General features: G+C 44.6%; 1 protein-coding gene across 1 annotated transcript in view; it reads right to left on the reverse strand.

Moving 5' to 3' along the window:
• Positions 1-12,716, reverse strand: part of hmcn2 (hemicentin 2) — a 48,422-nt gene that overhangs the window by 17,408 nt on the left and 18,298 nt on the right. Inside the window, exons 23-50 of the mRNA XM_026187226.1 lie at positions 11,987-12,114; positions 11,236-11,487; positions 10,169-10,252; positions 8,180-8,371; positions 7,956-8,086; positions 7,638-7,782; positions 7,359-7,485; positions 7,106-7,263; positions 6,361-6,639; positions 6,143-6,285; positions 5,370-5,520; positions 5,051-5,269; positions 4,851-4,964; positions 4,554-4,741; positions 4,358-4,454; positions 4,125-4,286; positions 3,886-3,999; positions 3,495-3,691; positions 3,110-3,191; positions 2,890-3,021; positions 2,654-2,797; positions 2,415-2,574; positions 1,906-2,030; positions 1,641-1,824; positions 1,448-1,545; positions 1,088-1,366; positions 815-1,005; positions 489-570 (exon numbers count right to left, since the gene is read on the reverse strand). Coding sequence (XP_026043011.1) covers positions 489-570; positions 815-1,005; positions 1,088-1,366; positions 1,448-1,545; positions 1,641-1,824; positions 1,906-2,030; positions 2,415-2,574; positions 2,654-2,797; positions 2,890-3,021; positions 3,110-3,191; positions 3,495-3,691; positions 3,886-3,999; positions 4,125-4,286; positions 4,358-4,454; positions 4,554-4,741; positions 4,851-4,964; positions 5,051-5,269; positions 5,370-5,520; positions 6,143-6,285; positions 6,361-6,639; positions 7,106-7,263; positions 7,359-7,485; positions 7,638-7,782; positions 7,956-8,086; positions 8,180-8,371; positions 10,169-10,252; positions 11,236-11,487; positions 11,987-12,114 — 4,358 coding nt within the window. The remainder of the gene's footprint in view (positions 1-488; positions 571-814; positions 1,006-1,087; positions 1,367-1,447; positions 1,546-1,640; positions 1,825-1,905; positions 2,031-2,414; positions 2,575-2,653; positions 2,798-2,889; positions 3,022-3,109; positions 3,192-3,494; positions 3,692-3,885; positions 4,000-4,124; positions 4,287-4,357; positions 4,455-4,553; positions 4,742-4,850; positions 4,965-5,050; positions 5,270-5,369; positions 5,521-6,142; positions 6,286-6,360; positions 6,640-7,105; positions 7,264-7,358; positions 7,486-7,637; positions 7,783-7,955; positions 8,087-8,179; positions 8,372-10,168; positions 10,253-11,235; positions 11,488-11,986; positions 12,115-12,716) is intronic.

The following is a 12,716-nucleotide window of genomic DNA, read 5'->3' on the forward strand; positions in this document are numbered from 1 at the left end:
ATTACTAAAAAAAGTGCTATAAAAATGTGTGCCACACAGTTTTGAATCTTCTAGAAGAGTCTTAATTATAGGAATGGGGAAAAGAAACACCATGAATTTGGGAAAACACTGATCTAAGCAGTCTGGCAGGTCTTAACTGCATTGTGTATGATTATATTTATAGAAGCATCATTTTACTCAAATATTAACAAGTGGAATAAATGGTGAGTAGTGCACACTCATAAATTAAAGTCAGGCCATCAATAAAAACCCAAGAAAATGCACCCTGCGCTGCATGCATGTCATATTGCGTGCAAAACAGCGAGACCGATATACAAGCAGCGCAAGTCTGTTTTTCACTTGTGTAAAAATCCAGACTTTTATTCCTGATCGCACACAGAGCTTTATTCATGCAGTACCAGGTGCAAAGAGAGGAGGAAGTTAAGGGAAAAGGGGGGCATGACATATTTCTTCCATGCTGAATAATATCCAAGAACAGCTTGTGTCACCTTGGACCCGGACCCAGTGGTTTTTTCCATCCTCTCCGGCTAGGCTGCTGGCCAAGCAGGTGTACAGACCTGCATCCTCGACCTTTAAAGAGACAATATCAATCAGCTTGAGTGGTTCTTGCATGACAATGCTTTATTTGAAAATTTACACTCAACTAAAGTGACGACTAAGGTTTAAAAAGAGTGGGTATGTTTTTCTGTTTGTTTTTTAACAGGAGTGATTGCTTAGAAAAAGTCTTAGCGACATACATTGTCTTAAATAAAGTTTTACACCTTAAATTGCCAATCTCAGGAGAACATGTGCTCGCACAGTCAGTAATTTATACCTGAACTTTGCTAATCCTGATAAAGTTTCCGTCCTGCTGAACGATATCAGATCTCTCCACGGGCCGACCATCCTTGAGCCAGCTGAGGGTAGGAGGTGGGACTCCCACAGCAGAGCACTCCAGCTCAAGTGGACTGTTAACTGCTATGGTCAGCTCTTCTGGTGAGTCGGAGCTGACTATCTTTGGAGGCTCTGCATTAGAAAGCAAAATGTGTTAGCTTATGTTCTTTTTCTTTATTGCAGATATAAATAAATAAAAAGAGGGTGATCGTACCAAGCACGGTGAGGTTGAAGCTCTTGGTACTGCTTCCAGCCTGGTTACTAGCCACGCAGCTGTAAAAGCCCGCATCTGAGGGGGCCACGTCAGGAAGCTGCAGTCTTGTCTCCTGTCCATCCAGTAGCAGGTTGCGGTGAAGGGACAGCGGCTGTCCATCTTTCATCCACGTTAGCGTCGGAGGGGGGACGCCACGTGCTTCACAGGATAAAGTCACCAAGGATCCCTGGATTACTGAAACTGGCTCCACCGGTTCGACGTGATTCACACCGGGGGGCACTGCAGACCATAAACACAGAGTGTGAAACCCCACCGACCCAGCATGTTCTGTTTTCATGTTATCTACTGTTGGGATTGTACCTTGGACTTGGACATTATAGCTGAGCTCTGCAAGACCAGCTTGACTGCGTGCCACACACGTGTAAACTCCAGAATCAGACAGCTGCACAGGAGAAATCCTTTTTTTTTTAATGAAGAAAGAGAACATTTAGAATGACCTCATCCACCAACCTGTAATCTTTTTACAACACAGTCTGTAATCATCTTAACTGACCTCAGCAAAGAGTCACCGGAGAGGAGGCGAGCGCGGTGACTGAGGAGCAGCGGATGCCCATTCTTCAGCCAGCTGATCTGAGGCGGGGGGTTTCCTGCTGCCTGACACTCTAGCGTCACAGCGCTGTCCTGCGTGACCTGCACCTCTTTGGGGATGGTGGTCTCACCAGAAATAGATGGCGGTACTGCCACAGATGAAATAGACTGTGAAGAAATCGCTCAGAAACTTAACGCAGATAAACAAAGCTAAGGGGTGAAAAACCAACCTAGAGTAAAGACGGTGTAGATTTTGCTCTCCTGGCCGGCCGAATTCACAGCCAGGCAGGTGTACGTCCCAGAATCCTCAGGACTCAGGCGCAGCAAAGTCAGTGTGCTGCCATCAGATGTCACGCTGCCAGAGAACAAGCACGCTTTGTTTTCACATCCATTTTTCTCTATTATTTGTCCACATCTGAACCTCGGTGTAATTCTTTCATTATCACCCACATCCCACAGTTTTCTCACAGTCGCATGCAGATACATAAACACAGTCGCTTACTGTCTGATGACCACATAAGCTGGCGAACAGCTGTGAAGCAGCTGCTTTTACAGTTTTTCATGATCTAACTGGGCAAGACACTATAAACCATTTGTTCGTCGTGCACATCATTCTCTGTGTTTCTGATTAACGGTGACACTTTCCCAAACCCTTAATGAAGGCTGTTCATCGATTCAAATATTTACCATTGTTATGATTACTTCACACTTGACAGAGCGGGGCCTGAGAATGACTTACGCAATGTGACGGGCATCCGATCCCTCCAGAGTCACTCCATCTTTCAGCCAGCTGAGGCGAGGTGTGGGGATTCCATTTGCTCTGCACTCCAGGGTCAGCTCCTCTCCTCTGGGTGCACTCACTTCAGATGGGAGGTCAGAGTCCAGGATGGTTGGGGAGACTGAGTAGGGCAGAGATTACTGTTAAACACCTTTTGAAATCATTTCTCTCATAACACATGCTTTAAGAAACCTCGTTACCCTGCACGGTGACTGTGTACTCTTTTCGTGTTTCTCCCTCGCTGTTCTTGGCCACACACATGTATGTTCCGGCATGAGACAGGCTGAGAGGCCCCAGCTCCAGCCTGGTGCCTCGAACAGACCACTGCCACTGCAGGCTGCTTTCTGGAAACCACACAGATCCACTTAATCTAGCTGTGACACCCTTTGGCACGTCTGCATTTCTCCACATTTCCATGTCACTCCCTCCCACTTACCAATAGGAGTTCCATCTTTAAGCCAAGAGATGCTGGGAACGGGTACGCCTGTGGCCTCACACAGCAGAGCCACGTGGGAGCCCAGGCTATAATTTAGAGACTCTCGAAGAGGTCCATCCAGGACAGGTGGAACTGTCAATATATATTTATGAGAATTTAGTCCATTAAAGACATTTGTCTATAGCGATTTTGTTCCAAAATGCTACAGAGTGATTTTTACCATGAACCGTCAGCCTAAAGGTTCTGTCCGCCTGTCCAGCCACATTGGACACTTTGCAAGTGTACGTGCCACTATCTCCCATCTAGTAACCACAAAGGAAAAAATTGTGAGTTGTGTTTTCTTTACAAGTTATAATCCAAAGGGATTCATGATTTTTTTTTTTTTTTTTGGAACACCGGCTTCAAATGCTTTCAGATGGGTGATCTCAGCTCCAGCCTGTTAGAATTAGTCAGAATTATCTCAGGGGTTTTAAATGCACCAGATAAAGGAACAGTGAGTGCAGTGAAAATATGTATACATTACACATCAGCACGCTGTTGAAAACCCCTTAAAATCCTTTTTTATGTTTTGTTTGCAGTCATAAAAAATGTCTGATGAGTCTGACCTGGACTCCTATTATCTCCAGCTGGTACTGATCCATCTTTAGTCCGTTCCCTGCAGCCAACTGGAGCCCATTCTTGTACCACGTGACTTCAGGCTCGGGGAAGCCGTGGGCTTCGCATCGCAAGGTGACTGAGGAGCCAACCTGAGGGGTCACCGAGTCTGACTCAGCATCGTGCCGGGGCTTCAGGGTGGGCACGACTGTTGGTTTGCACATTTAGAGAGGACATGATCTCAGTTTGATTCATTCAGAATTCGAATGAGTCACTCCTGAACTCTTCTCAGTCACAGCTGGCTTGAGATAAACAGATTTTTTTTGCCAGGCAGTGTTTTGGGATTTGATCATCTGTATATGTGGCTGAATTGTGCAGATGGGTCACAGTGTGTTTGCTCACCATAAACACTGAGGAGAATACTCTTCTGGTCCTGCCCTGCTGAGTTGGTGGCTGTGCAAACATATTGCCCTGCATCTTCTAGTCTGGCCCGGGGCAACTGTAGCATCTGGCCACCTATTACATATATATAGGCAATATATCAAATAATGATATGAAATATCAGTGCAAGAATTAGATTCTACCCAATATAATGCTTCTGATTGAAGGATTTGGGTATTGAAGATGGCCCAGAGGCTAACCTGGCAGAATGTGAATGCTGGTGCTGAAATGGAGGACTTGTCCATCTTTGGTCCAGGTAATCTCTGGAGGAGGGTATGCTTGGACGTCACACAGCAAAGACACCATGTGGCCCTCAGTCACACTAACCTCCTCCTCTTTAGGGCCTGTTATTCTAGGAGGGACTGCAAAAAGAGAAGAGAGTTGCATATCACAGTAAAGACTTTTTTGGGGGTTTTTTGGGGGGGGGGTTTACCTTGCACTGTCAGACTGAAGAGCTTCTCAATTGTTCCGACCTTGTTCTCCGCTACACACGAATACCCAGCCATGTCTGAAACCTGGACACTGAGAAGCTGTAAGTTAGGACACAAGCGTTATTCTTCACTATAGAACGTTACGGTTGGATCTGTCTATTTGCTGGCAACGGTGCACAAAGGTCAGAGATAACTAACTTGAAGCTGAGTCCCATCCTCACTGATGTGGTGCTGTGAGTCCATGTGCACCGGCTGCCCTTCTCTCAGCCAGGAGACGACTGGAGCTGGATGTCCAATCACGTCACAGTGTAGAACCACGGTGCTGTTAACCACTGCTCCTATCTCCTCCATAAACTCCTTTGATGCTCCAGTAATAACAGGAGGGACTATGGAAGTTAAACACAACTGAAATTATTAAGTTACATCTCTATAATCACAGATTTTATTATGCAAACATTTTAATTACATCTAACTTAGGTATATGTACTCACTTACCTAGAATCTCCAGATCAAAGTGCATGCGATCCTCCCCTGCCTCATTAACAGCCTGACACGTATACCTTCCAGCATCCTCCTTCTGCACTCGGGCAATTTGTAGCACTTGTCCCCCTGTCATACATTAAAAATGACTCCTCAGTTACATATAACAACTGCACTAGTGGTTTTACATGAGGTTTTACAGAGTTTTCCCTGACCTGGAAGAAGCACCACTCCATCTGCAGAGGTTAACTTTTTGCCGTCTTTATACCAGCTGAGCTTGGGAGGGGGAATGGCATTGCTCTCACAGGACAGGCTGATTTGATGGCCTAGCACAACTTCCCGCTTCTCCACCACGTTCTCATCATTAAGGTCGTCTTCGTGTCCCAAACCCCAGGATGCTTCCCTGTTATTCACCCGGTGGAAAATCGGAGGGACTAAAGAGACAGCGGCACATTAGAGCCAGATTGCTTTCTATACAAAGGTTTAAAATGAAGTGTTTTTCTAGCTGCTATACACTGAATTAACCGAACACACCTTGAATAGTTACACGAAAGTGTCTCTTGTCCTCTCCTGCAGAGTTGGTGACCACACAGGTGTACTGACCCTCATGGGACAGCATGGCATTCTCTATGTGAAGGAAGTGGCCGCTCTCTTTAATGCCAGCATGGATGTTTCCAGTCAGCAGCTAAAACACAAAGAAAATACACAGTTAATGTGAAGTATTGCTCGCAGGAATCTGTGGGTTGATGAATAAATAAAACAGACTGTCTCTGATACTTTGTTCAAAAGTGCTCTTTAAGCTCGATGGAGCCTCCTTAAGATTTGTTGCCTCTTTGAACTACTGTCTCAAGAAAATATTTAGCAGATCTTTAAATGTGGCTTTAAAACACCCAAGACATACAGAGCTTCCACCCACACTCAGAAAGAAAATCATATTTTACATCATCTTTAATCCAATTCCTGCTTCTCATATTGTAGGCCCTGCAGAATATTCATACACGTGCACTTGCATTCTGAACAGAATAAAGGACACAGTACATCAAAACACAGTAGGTCACGAAAAAAACAAAAAAAGAAATCGCACAGTGTTTTATGTCTTGAGGTTTAATCACTGGATTCTTCCTCTATGTCTATAATTAACTGGCTTACTCATCACACTAAATAAGGCGAGTGGAGGTGGGTTGTGCAAGAGGGTTGCTGTAATTCATACCAGTTGCCAATAGAGGCTGGCAGAGGTTAGAACTTGTTCCATTGAAAACACATTTTGATTTTAGGAAGCATAGCTTTTAACGGTGACACACACGGACCTGTCCGTCTTTGAACCACTGGACTTTGGGCTCGGGGAAACCTTTGGCGAGGCAGGACAGAGTTAAGCTCCCGTTGATCCGCACTTTCTGTTCCTGACCACCAAACGTTAGGGAGGTAGAGTCTCCTTCTATCTGCGGTGGGACTAAAGAGATGAAAACATTAAAAATCAAATCCCTCTTTTATTTTTCACCTTGTTAGAGATGCACATGTCTCTTACCCAGAACACTGAGTGAATAGTGCTTGATGGCAGTGCCAGCTGGATTTGTAGCCCTGCAAGTGTAGAGGCCGCTGCTGTCTCCCTGTGCCGAACCCAGCCGCAGGGCCAGCCCACCGCGGGTGTATGTCAGCTGGGGAGTGGATACGATGGGGTGATTGTCCTTGAGCCAGGTGATGCTGGGTGTGGGGAAGCCCTCGACGTTGCAGGGGAGGATTGCAGGGAAACCCAGCACCACTGACACCTCTGATGTCTCAGTAGTCCCCTTAATAGTGGGAGGGGCTGGAGTAAAAAACAGAGAACACGTTTATTTTTAACAGCCAAATCATTTTTTACTGGCACACAGTACAGAATAACCAGAGCAACAGGCGAATGCTTTGCTTTTGTGTAGGAAACCTTCTAAAAAAGAAATGCAGCGTGTGGTACTCTATTACTGCACCTGACAGAGAAATGTCCCCTTGAAGAGAATTCAATATGTGCACATCGACCACATGGCTAAATACAATGTTAACTATAGAGGCTGGGCATTCACATGAATTATATATGATGCCTCGCAATTCTCTTTCTCAGAGTGTTGCCATAACAGCAGCAATTTAGGGAAAAATGTCAGAGTAATATCCTGAATCTATACAACTGTTTTGTTTTTTGCTTTGTTTTTTTCATAGGTGTTAAATCAATAACTGCTGTTAAATTCAGGTGAGTGTAGTTGGAGGTTTACATTTTGTTAAAAAAAAATGTTCAAAACAACCTTGGACGTTGAGTCTAAATTGGCGCATCTGAGTTCCTGCGTCGTTACTGGCCAGACACCGGTAAAGACCCTGGTCTCTCGGCCTTACTGACTTCACCTTCAGCACCTGGCCATCTTCCAGAAACTCCACATGAGGGTCTCCATCGCGGGACAGAACCCTGGAGAAAGAACGGAAAGGATGATCGAATCAATTCAGTGAATCCTGCATCCTGTGTACGCTGCTGAATGTCACGTCGATAAAAGAGATTCTTACTCTCCGTCGCGGCTCCATTCCACTCTTGGCGCTGGTTTTCCACTAACCCGACACTGAAACTCCACCTCCTGGCCCAGTACCACAGTTAACTCCTGCATTCGAGACGTTCCTGAGATCACAGGTGGAGCTGGCGAAAAACACCACATGCTCAATGACTAGTTTGCATTAAGAATGAATGCTGAATGTGTATCTTATCACAGATCCCCAAACTGGTCTTTCTTGCTGCCTTATACCTTCCTCTTAAATATCCATGTGAAAGCAGGTTTATAATGAGCTCACCTTGCACCACTATGTTATATTGTCTTTGGGTCTCTCCAGCTGAGTTTTGAGCTGTGCAGACAAACTGTCCTGCATGTTCAGGCTGAACTCTGTAGATTCTGAGCAGCCTATTTCCATTCTCAAGATACACCCCAGGGTTGTCCACCTGCACACACAGAAATCAGCTTGAGTGCATCCACACTGTTTAAATGTTATTGAAATAATTGCCACTTGGTGGCATTGTACCGCTAGAGATCGACAAGATAGCATTTACAGTAAAAACATGTAACCTGGCTTTTAGATTTTTCTGTAAATGGGAATCCAGGATGACACACTCACAGCTTTGCCATCTTTAGTCCAGGTGATTGTTGGAGAGGGGATCCCAAAGGCGTCACATCCCAGCGTGAGAGGCTGCTTCAAGGTGACAGTGAGGTTCAGCGGTTGGCCATTATCTTGAATTTCAGGGGGAACTAAGACAGCACAGAAAGAAAGGTTTATGGACCATCGTTATGTGTAAAATATACTTTTAACAGCAGGAAAACAGCCATGAGATAAGTTCTCACCATTCACTTTTAGCCTGGTCTTTCTCTCCACAGAGCCTGCCTCATTAACTGCCACACACTTGAAGTCCCCACTGTGGCTGGCAGACGCTGCGCTAATTACAAGAGCTCCATCCCTCGCCACGGAAAAGTCGGGTTGTTCGGGGTGTATCTCCAGGCCATTCTTGAACCAGCGTACTTTGGGATTAGGCGAACCTGCAGGTGCAGCGACAAGAAAAGCGAGTGAGGATAAAATGAGCTTTATTGATCATATCGGACAGAAAGAAGAGTTACTTCCATCTCTCTTCTTCTGTGCAGGATAACTTAACGGGCAAGCAGCCCAGACTACAAAAAAGCCAGCTCTCTACATTTATCAGACTGCAGGACAGCAGGGAGTGGATGCCAAAATGGTTAGAGTCCTTGTCGCCTGCAGGCTTAAGATTTCAAGGTCAAAGTCACATAAAAAAAGTAAAACACTGCATAGAGGAGTGACGGAGGATGTAATACTTAAAATGCAGACATAAAGATTTATTGCTAAACACTGGGATGAGAGTGAGTAGAGAGAGTAAGAGCTGTAAGAAAGATAGTGGTTGAACAAGTGGTTCAAAGGCACTGGCGTGTTTCCTCAGGAGCCTTAAAAACACATGTGTTTGGTGGATTATTGGGTGGAAATAGAGCTAGAAATGCCCGACAGAAGAAAACTGGATCAGGGACAAGGTGGAGAATTTAAAAAGCTTTGTAACCCTCCAAAAATCTCCACAACAGATTCCCTAACAGACTAACAGAGCAGCACAGAGCCACACTCCCTCGATTTACAGAGGTGACACATATACAAACACCACTTGAAAAAATCAACCGCAGCACCCTTCCTTCTCCATCCCCCAAAAAGCAGGAGAAGACGCAGCACAACCAAAGGTGACGTTACTGTCTGTTTCCTCTCAGAACACGTGTTTACAGTTAAGGAGCTCTGAAGCAAATTCATTATCTCATTGCTGCGGGAAATGCATACAGATGTTGTGTTTTAGATGTTAACAGATCTCATTAGCAGGCTCTGAATTTATTTACCGGGGCTGACGAAGTCTGAGATTATCTCTTCCATGTGTTTCTCCAATAATTACCTCTATCAAATGCAATGTGCTTGTTGGTGAATTAATAATTTCCTTCTGGCAGAGACTGTGCTTGTTTCCCCTCGTGCAGATAGATCTCAAAGAAAACAAAAGGACCAAAGAAAGTGGGGATCCTCGTTTGGTGCTGCAGGCTGACTGCCTCTCCGGCCCGTCAAGAGCATCAAGCATTTCTGTATTTCTGTGCTTGGTACTGTCAACCCTTCCGTATGACTCAGAAGAAAGGTGAGGCCAGCGAGGCTTCGTCTTTCTCTTCCTGTGCTTCACGGCGCACCTCAGACATCTCTGTCCTTTATCTGCCAGAAGCAGCCTGTAATTAGGATTCCGCTCCCAGCAGGCCCGACACACAGGAAAGCAGATGTGGCTCACAGAGGCAGGAGGCAGACTGATGTTCCAGCTGTTGCTCCACATTATACACAGTGCTCACCTCCTCTCATTGAGCTGGTTACCATGACACAGCTCCACACAAACAATACCTGTTTGTGCGGGCTGCCACTGAGTAGCCATCAGTCCAGACGGAGACGCGACACCGACGCTTGCTGCGTTTTGATAAAACAGCAGGTCCTCCACATCCCTACAGAATGTCTCTCGTTCGCAAATGGATGTTAGGAAATAGAGACAATGGCATGCCTCCGGGTGCTGCAGTGAAAAGAAGTTTCTCCTTTTAAGATGGCAACTAGGAGTCTGTGGTGACAGTGAAACATTCTTTTGATTGCGCACAAAAACACATCACTGTCCTACATATAACATTGATTTCTCTCTTTTTTTTCTCCTTTCTGTGTTGCAGAAACAAACTGAAAGATGACAGAGTTCAGTTTTAGGCTCCCTAAAACTTGAATTACACCTTTTCAGTGTGTCCACGCTGACTCATCTGTGAATCATTCCATACCTTTAGCGGGGCAAGGGATGATGACCTTGCTGTTTGCCACTTTCTCCATGATAACATCTCCAGGTTCGGCAAAGGTCGGGGCCTCTGTGAGTACAGAAAAATATGTTAAGTGCTAGTTCAAAGTGCAAGGGCAGCTAATAAATAAGAGGTGCAATGACAATTAGTTTTAGGTTTCGGAGTAAGAAGAAGCCTCAATAGGATCTAAACATGATTTGAAAAACCGAACAGATTCTCCCCAATGACCAGAGCGTGCATCATGCTTTGACAGCCTGAGCCAGGCTGACTTCTTTTTCTTATCTCTTAAATCAGACAGTCATATTGAGATCGAGATCATTTTTTTAAGAGAGAGACCCCAAAAAATGCCACACAAAGTGACAGGACCACACAAACGGCACATGTAAGTCAAACTGAAACCAACAAGTCAAGCGTGAAATAGAGAGAATCAAAGCAATTACAGGGGTTGCTGCAAAAAGAAACAACAGCTGTTAAAGCCTGAACATCTGTAAGAAGAATGGGAAAATCCAGTTTTTTGCTTTTAAAAGATGAGTTTTGGTTTAGGAGAGGTTAGAATGTCCCTGTGCGCTTGATCCCCTTGATGTTGAAAATGAGTAAATGATTAAGTAGGGAAGCTGGGAAAGCATCAAAGGCAGACTGCAGATGAGTAAGAGCATGTGTCAGAGAGGAACAAGGGCATGGAAATATAAAAGGGGACTGATCGGGAAGAATAATATTATTTATATATCACGTAAATAACAACAAGAAAGCTTGATTCAGTACAAATGGACACGACTCTGAGTTCTTAACCCGAAGTCATCTCCCTTTGTGAATGTTTATCAGAAGGTCAAATAGCTCACTGTTTGCCAGTTTGTACGGTCAATGTGCGCCTAAAGTGAATGTGCCTCTAAACGCTGAGAGGGCCGAAAACAGATGCATCATTAGTGAACCTTCATATGACCAGTGATAGTGAATAGTTGTTCAGATATATCATAGAAAACAACCATGAGTCACAATTTAATAGTTCTGCAAGTGAACAAGCAGGTCTGAGGAATTGAACTCGTGACATTCACCAAGAATTTCCAGCTTGATCTCCAAGGTCTCCTGTCCTGCACTGTTCGAGGCCACACACCGGTAGGCGGCCTGGTCGGCGTGGCTGACCTGCTGGATCCTCAGGGGTGTAACATTCTTGTCCCCAACAGGTGATCCATTGCGAAACCAGCTGATCTCAGGGCTCGGCTCTCCCTGCGCTATACATGGCAGAGTCACTGTTTGGCCGAGCAGGGCTTTCAGGAGGGAGGGTGCTGGCAGAATCCTGGGTTTAGCTGAGGACAAAACAAATATCCTAAATATTAGATGCACATAGTTTTGAACATTGACACAAACTTTATCACATTAAAGTTACAGGCTGTCCATGCTGTAGCTTTGAATAATCTCCAGTTCCCTTTTCCTGCTAAATTTATGAAGAAATAACAAAGGGATGGCCCACAACTACCGATAACCAACTGATTTCGCATCAACTCTCAAACCTGAAATGAAAAAAAAAAGCATAGAGAACTGTGCATAAAAATGAATGAAATTCCCCAGCTGTTAATGCAATATTGAAGCTCGACAGCAGCTTTAAGCCCATCATAAAACTGTAACTTGAGTATGTCATGGTAAATGGCTTTAAAGTAGCAAAAATCTATGTGCAAAAATATTTGGAACTGTATTCATACACACGTCTCACATATAAGTGATATATTCACACAGAGACTTAAAGATATTGGCTGAACAAACAAGTTTCCATAAACTTCAACTTTTACTGAAACCCTGTGGAGTTACCTTGAATGTGTAAATTGTAGCTTAGGGACGCGTTGCCTGCTGGGTTTTCTGCAGTGCAGGTGTACAGTTTACTATCAATCAGGCGCACATCAGTGATCTTCAGAGAGCCTGAAGGCAAAACAGTGAACCTGGGGAGTGGTTAGGGGTCAAGGGCAAAGACATGGAGAAAACACAGAACTTTATGAGTCACTGAAGATCTACAGCTACTGTGTTCTGATAAAATAGGTGTGTCTGTTTTCTTTTTCTCTCCTATATCTCCTATATTTTGAAGCATGCATATAAACCACCTCCTGCAGGCCAGAACTCCTTTAAAGCTGACTGAGGAAAAGTGGAAAACTGTTCAGTGTTCAGATGAATCAAGACTTTAACTTCTTTTTTGGAGAAAATGGACACAAAAATCTCTGCAGCAAAGAAGAGAGGGAGCGTCTGTGTTGTTATCAGCACTCATTTCAAAATCCTGCAGGGGGTGCAATAGCAAAAGTGGCAGCTTGCACATCTGCAAAGCTAGAAAGATTCCAGAGAAACTTTGTACCAGATGATGTCTTTTTCAGGGATGGTCTTGCACATTTCAGCAAAACAATGCTAAACTGCACACTGCATCTATTACAATGACTTCATAGCAGAAGAGTCTGGGTGTTGAACTGCAGTTCAAAACATTTACCAACTGGAAACATCTGGCATCATGAAGTGAAAAACATGACAAAGAAGATCTAGGACTGCTGAGCAGCTA

The sequence above is a fragment of the Astatotilapia calliptera genome, chromosome 12 (assembly GCF_900246225.1).
Source record: "Astatotilapia calliptera chromosome 12, fAstCal1.2, whole genome shotgun sequence".
NCBI lineage: Eukaryota > Metazoa > Chordata > Actinopteri > Cichliformes > Cichlidae > Astatotilapia > Astatotilapia calliptera.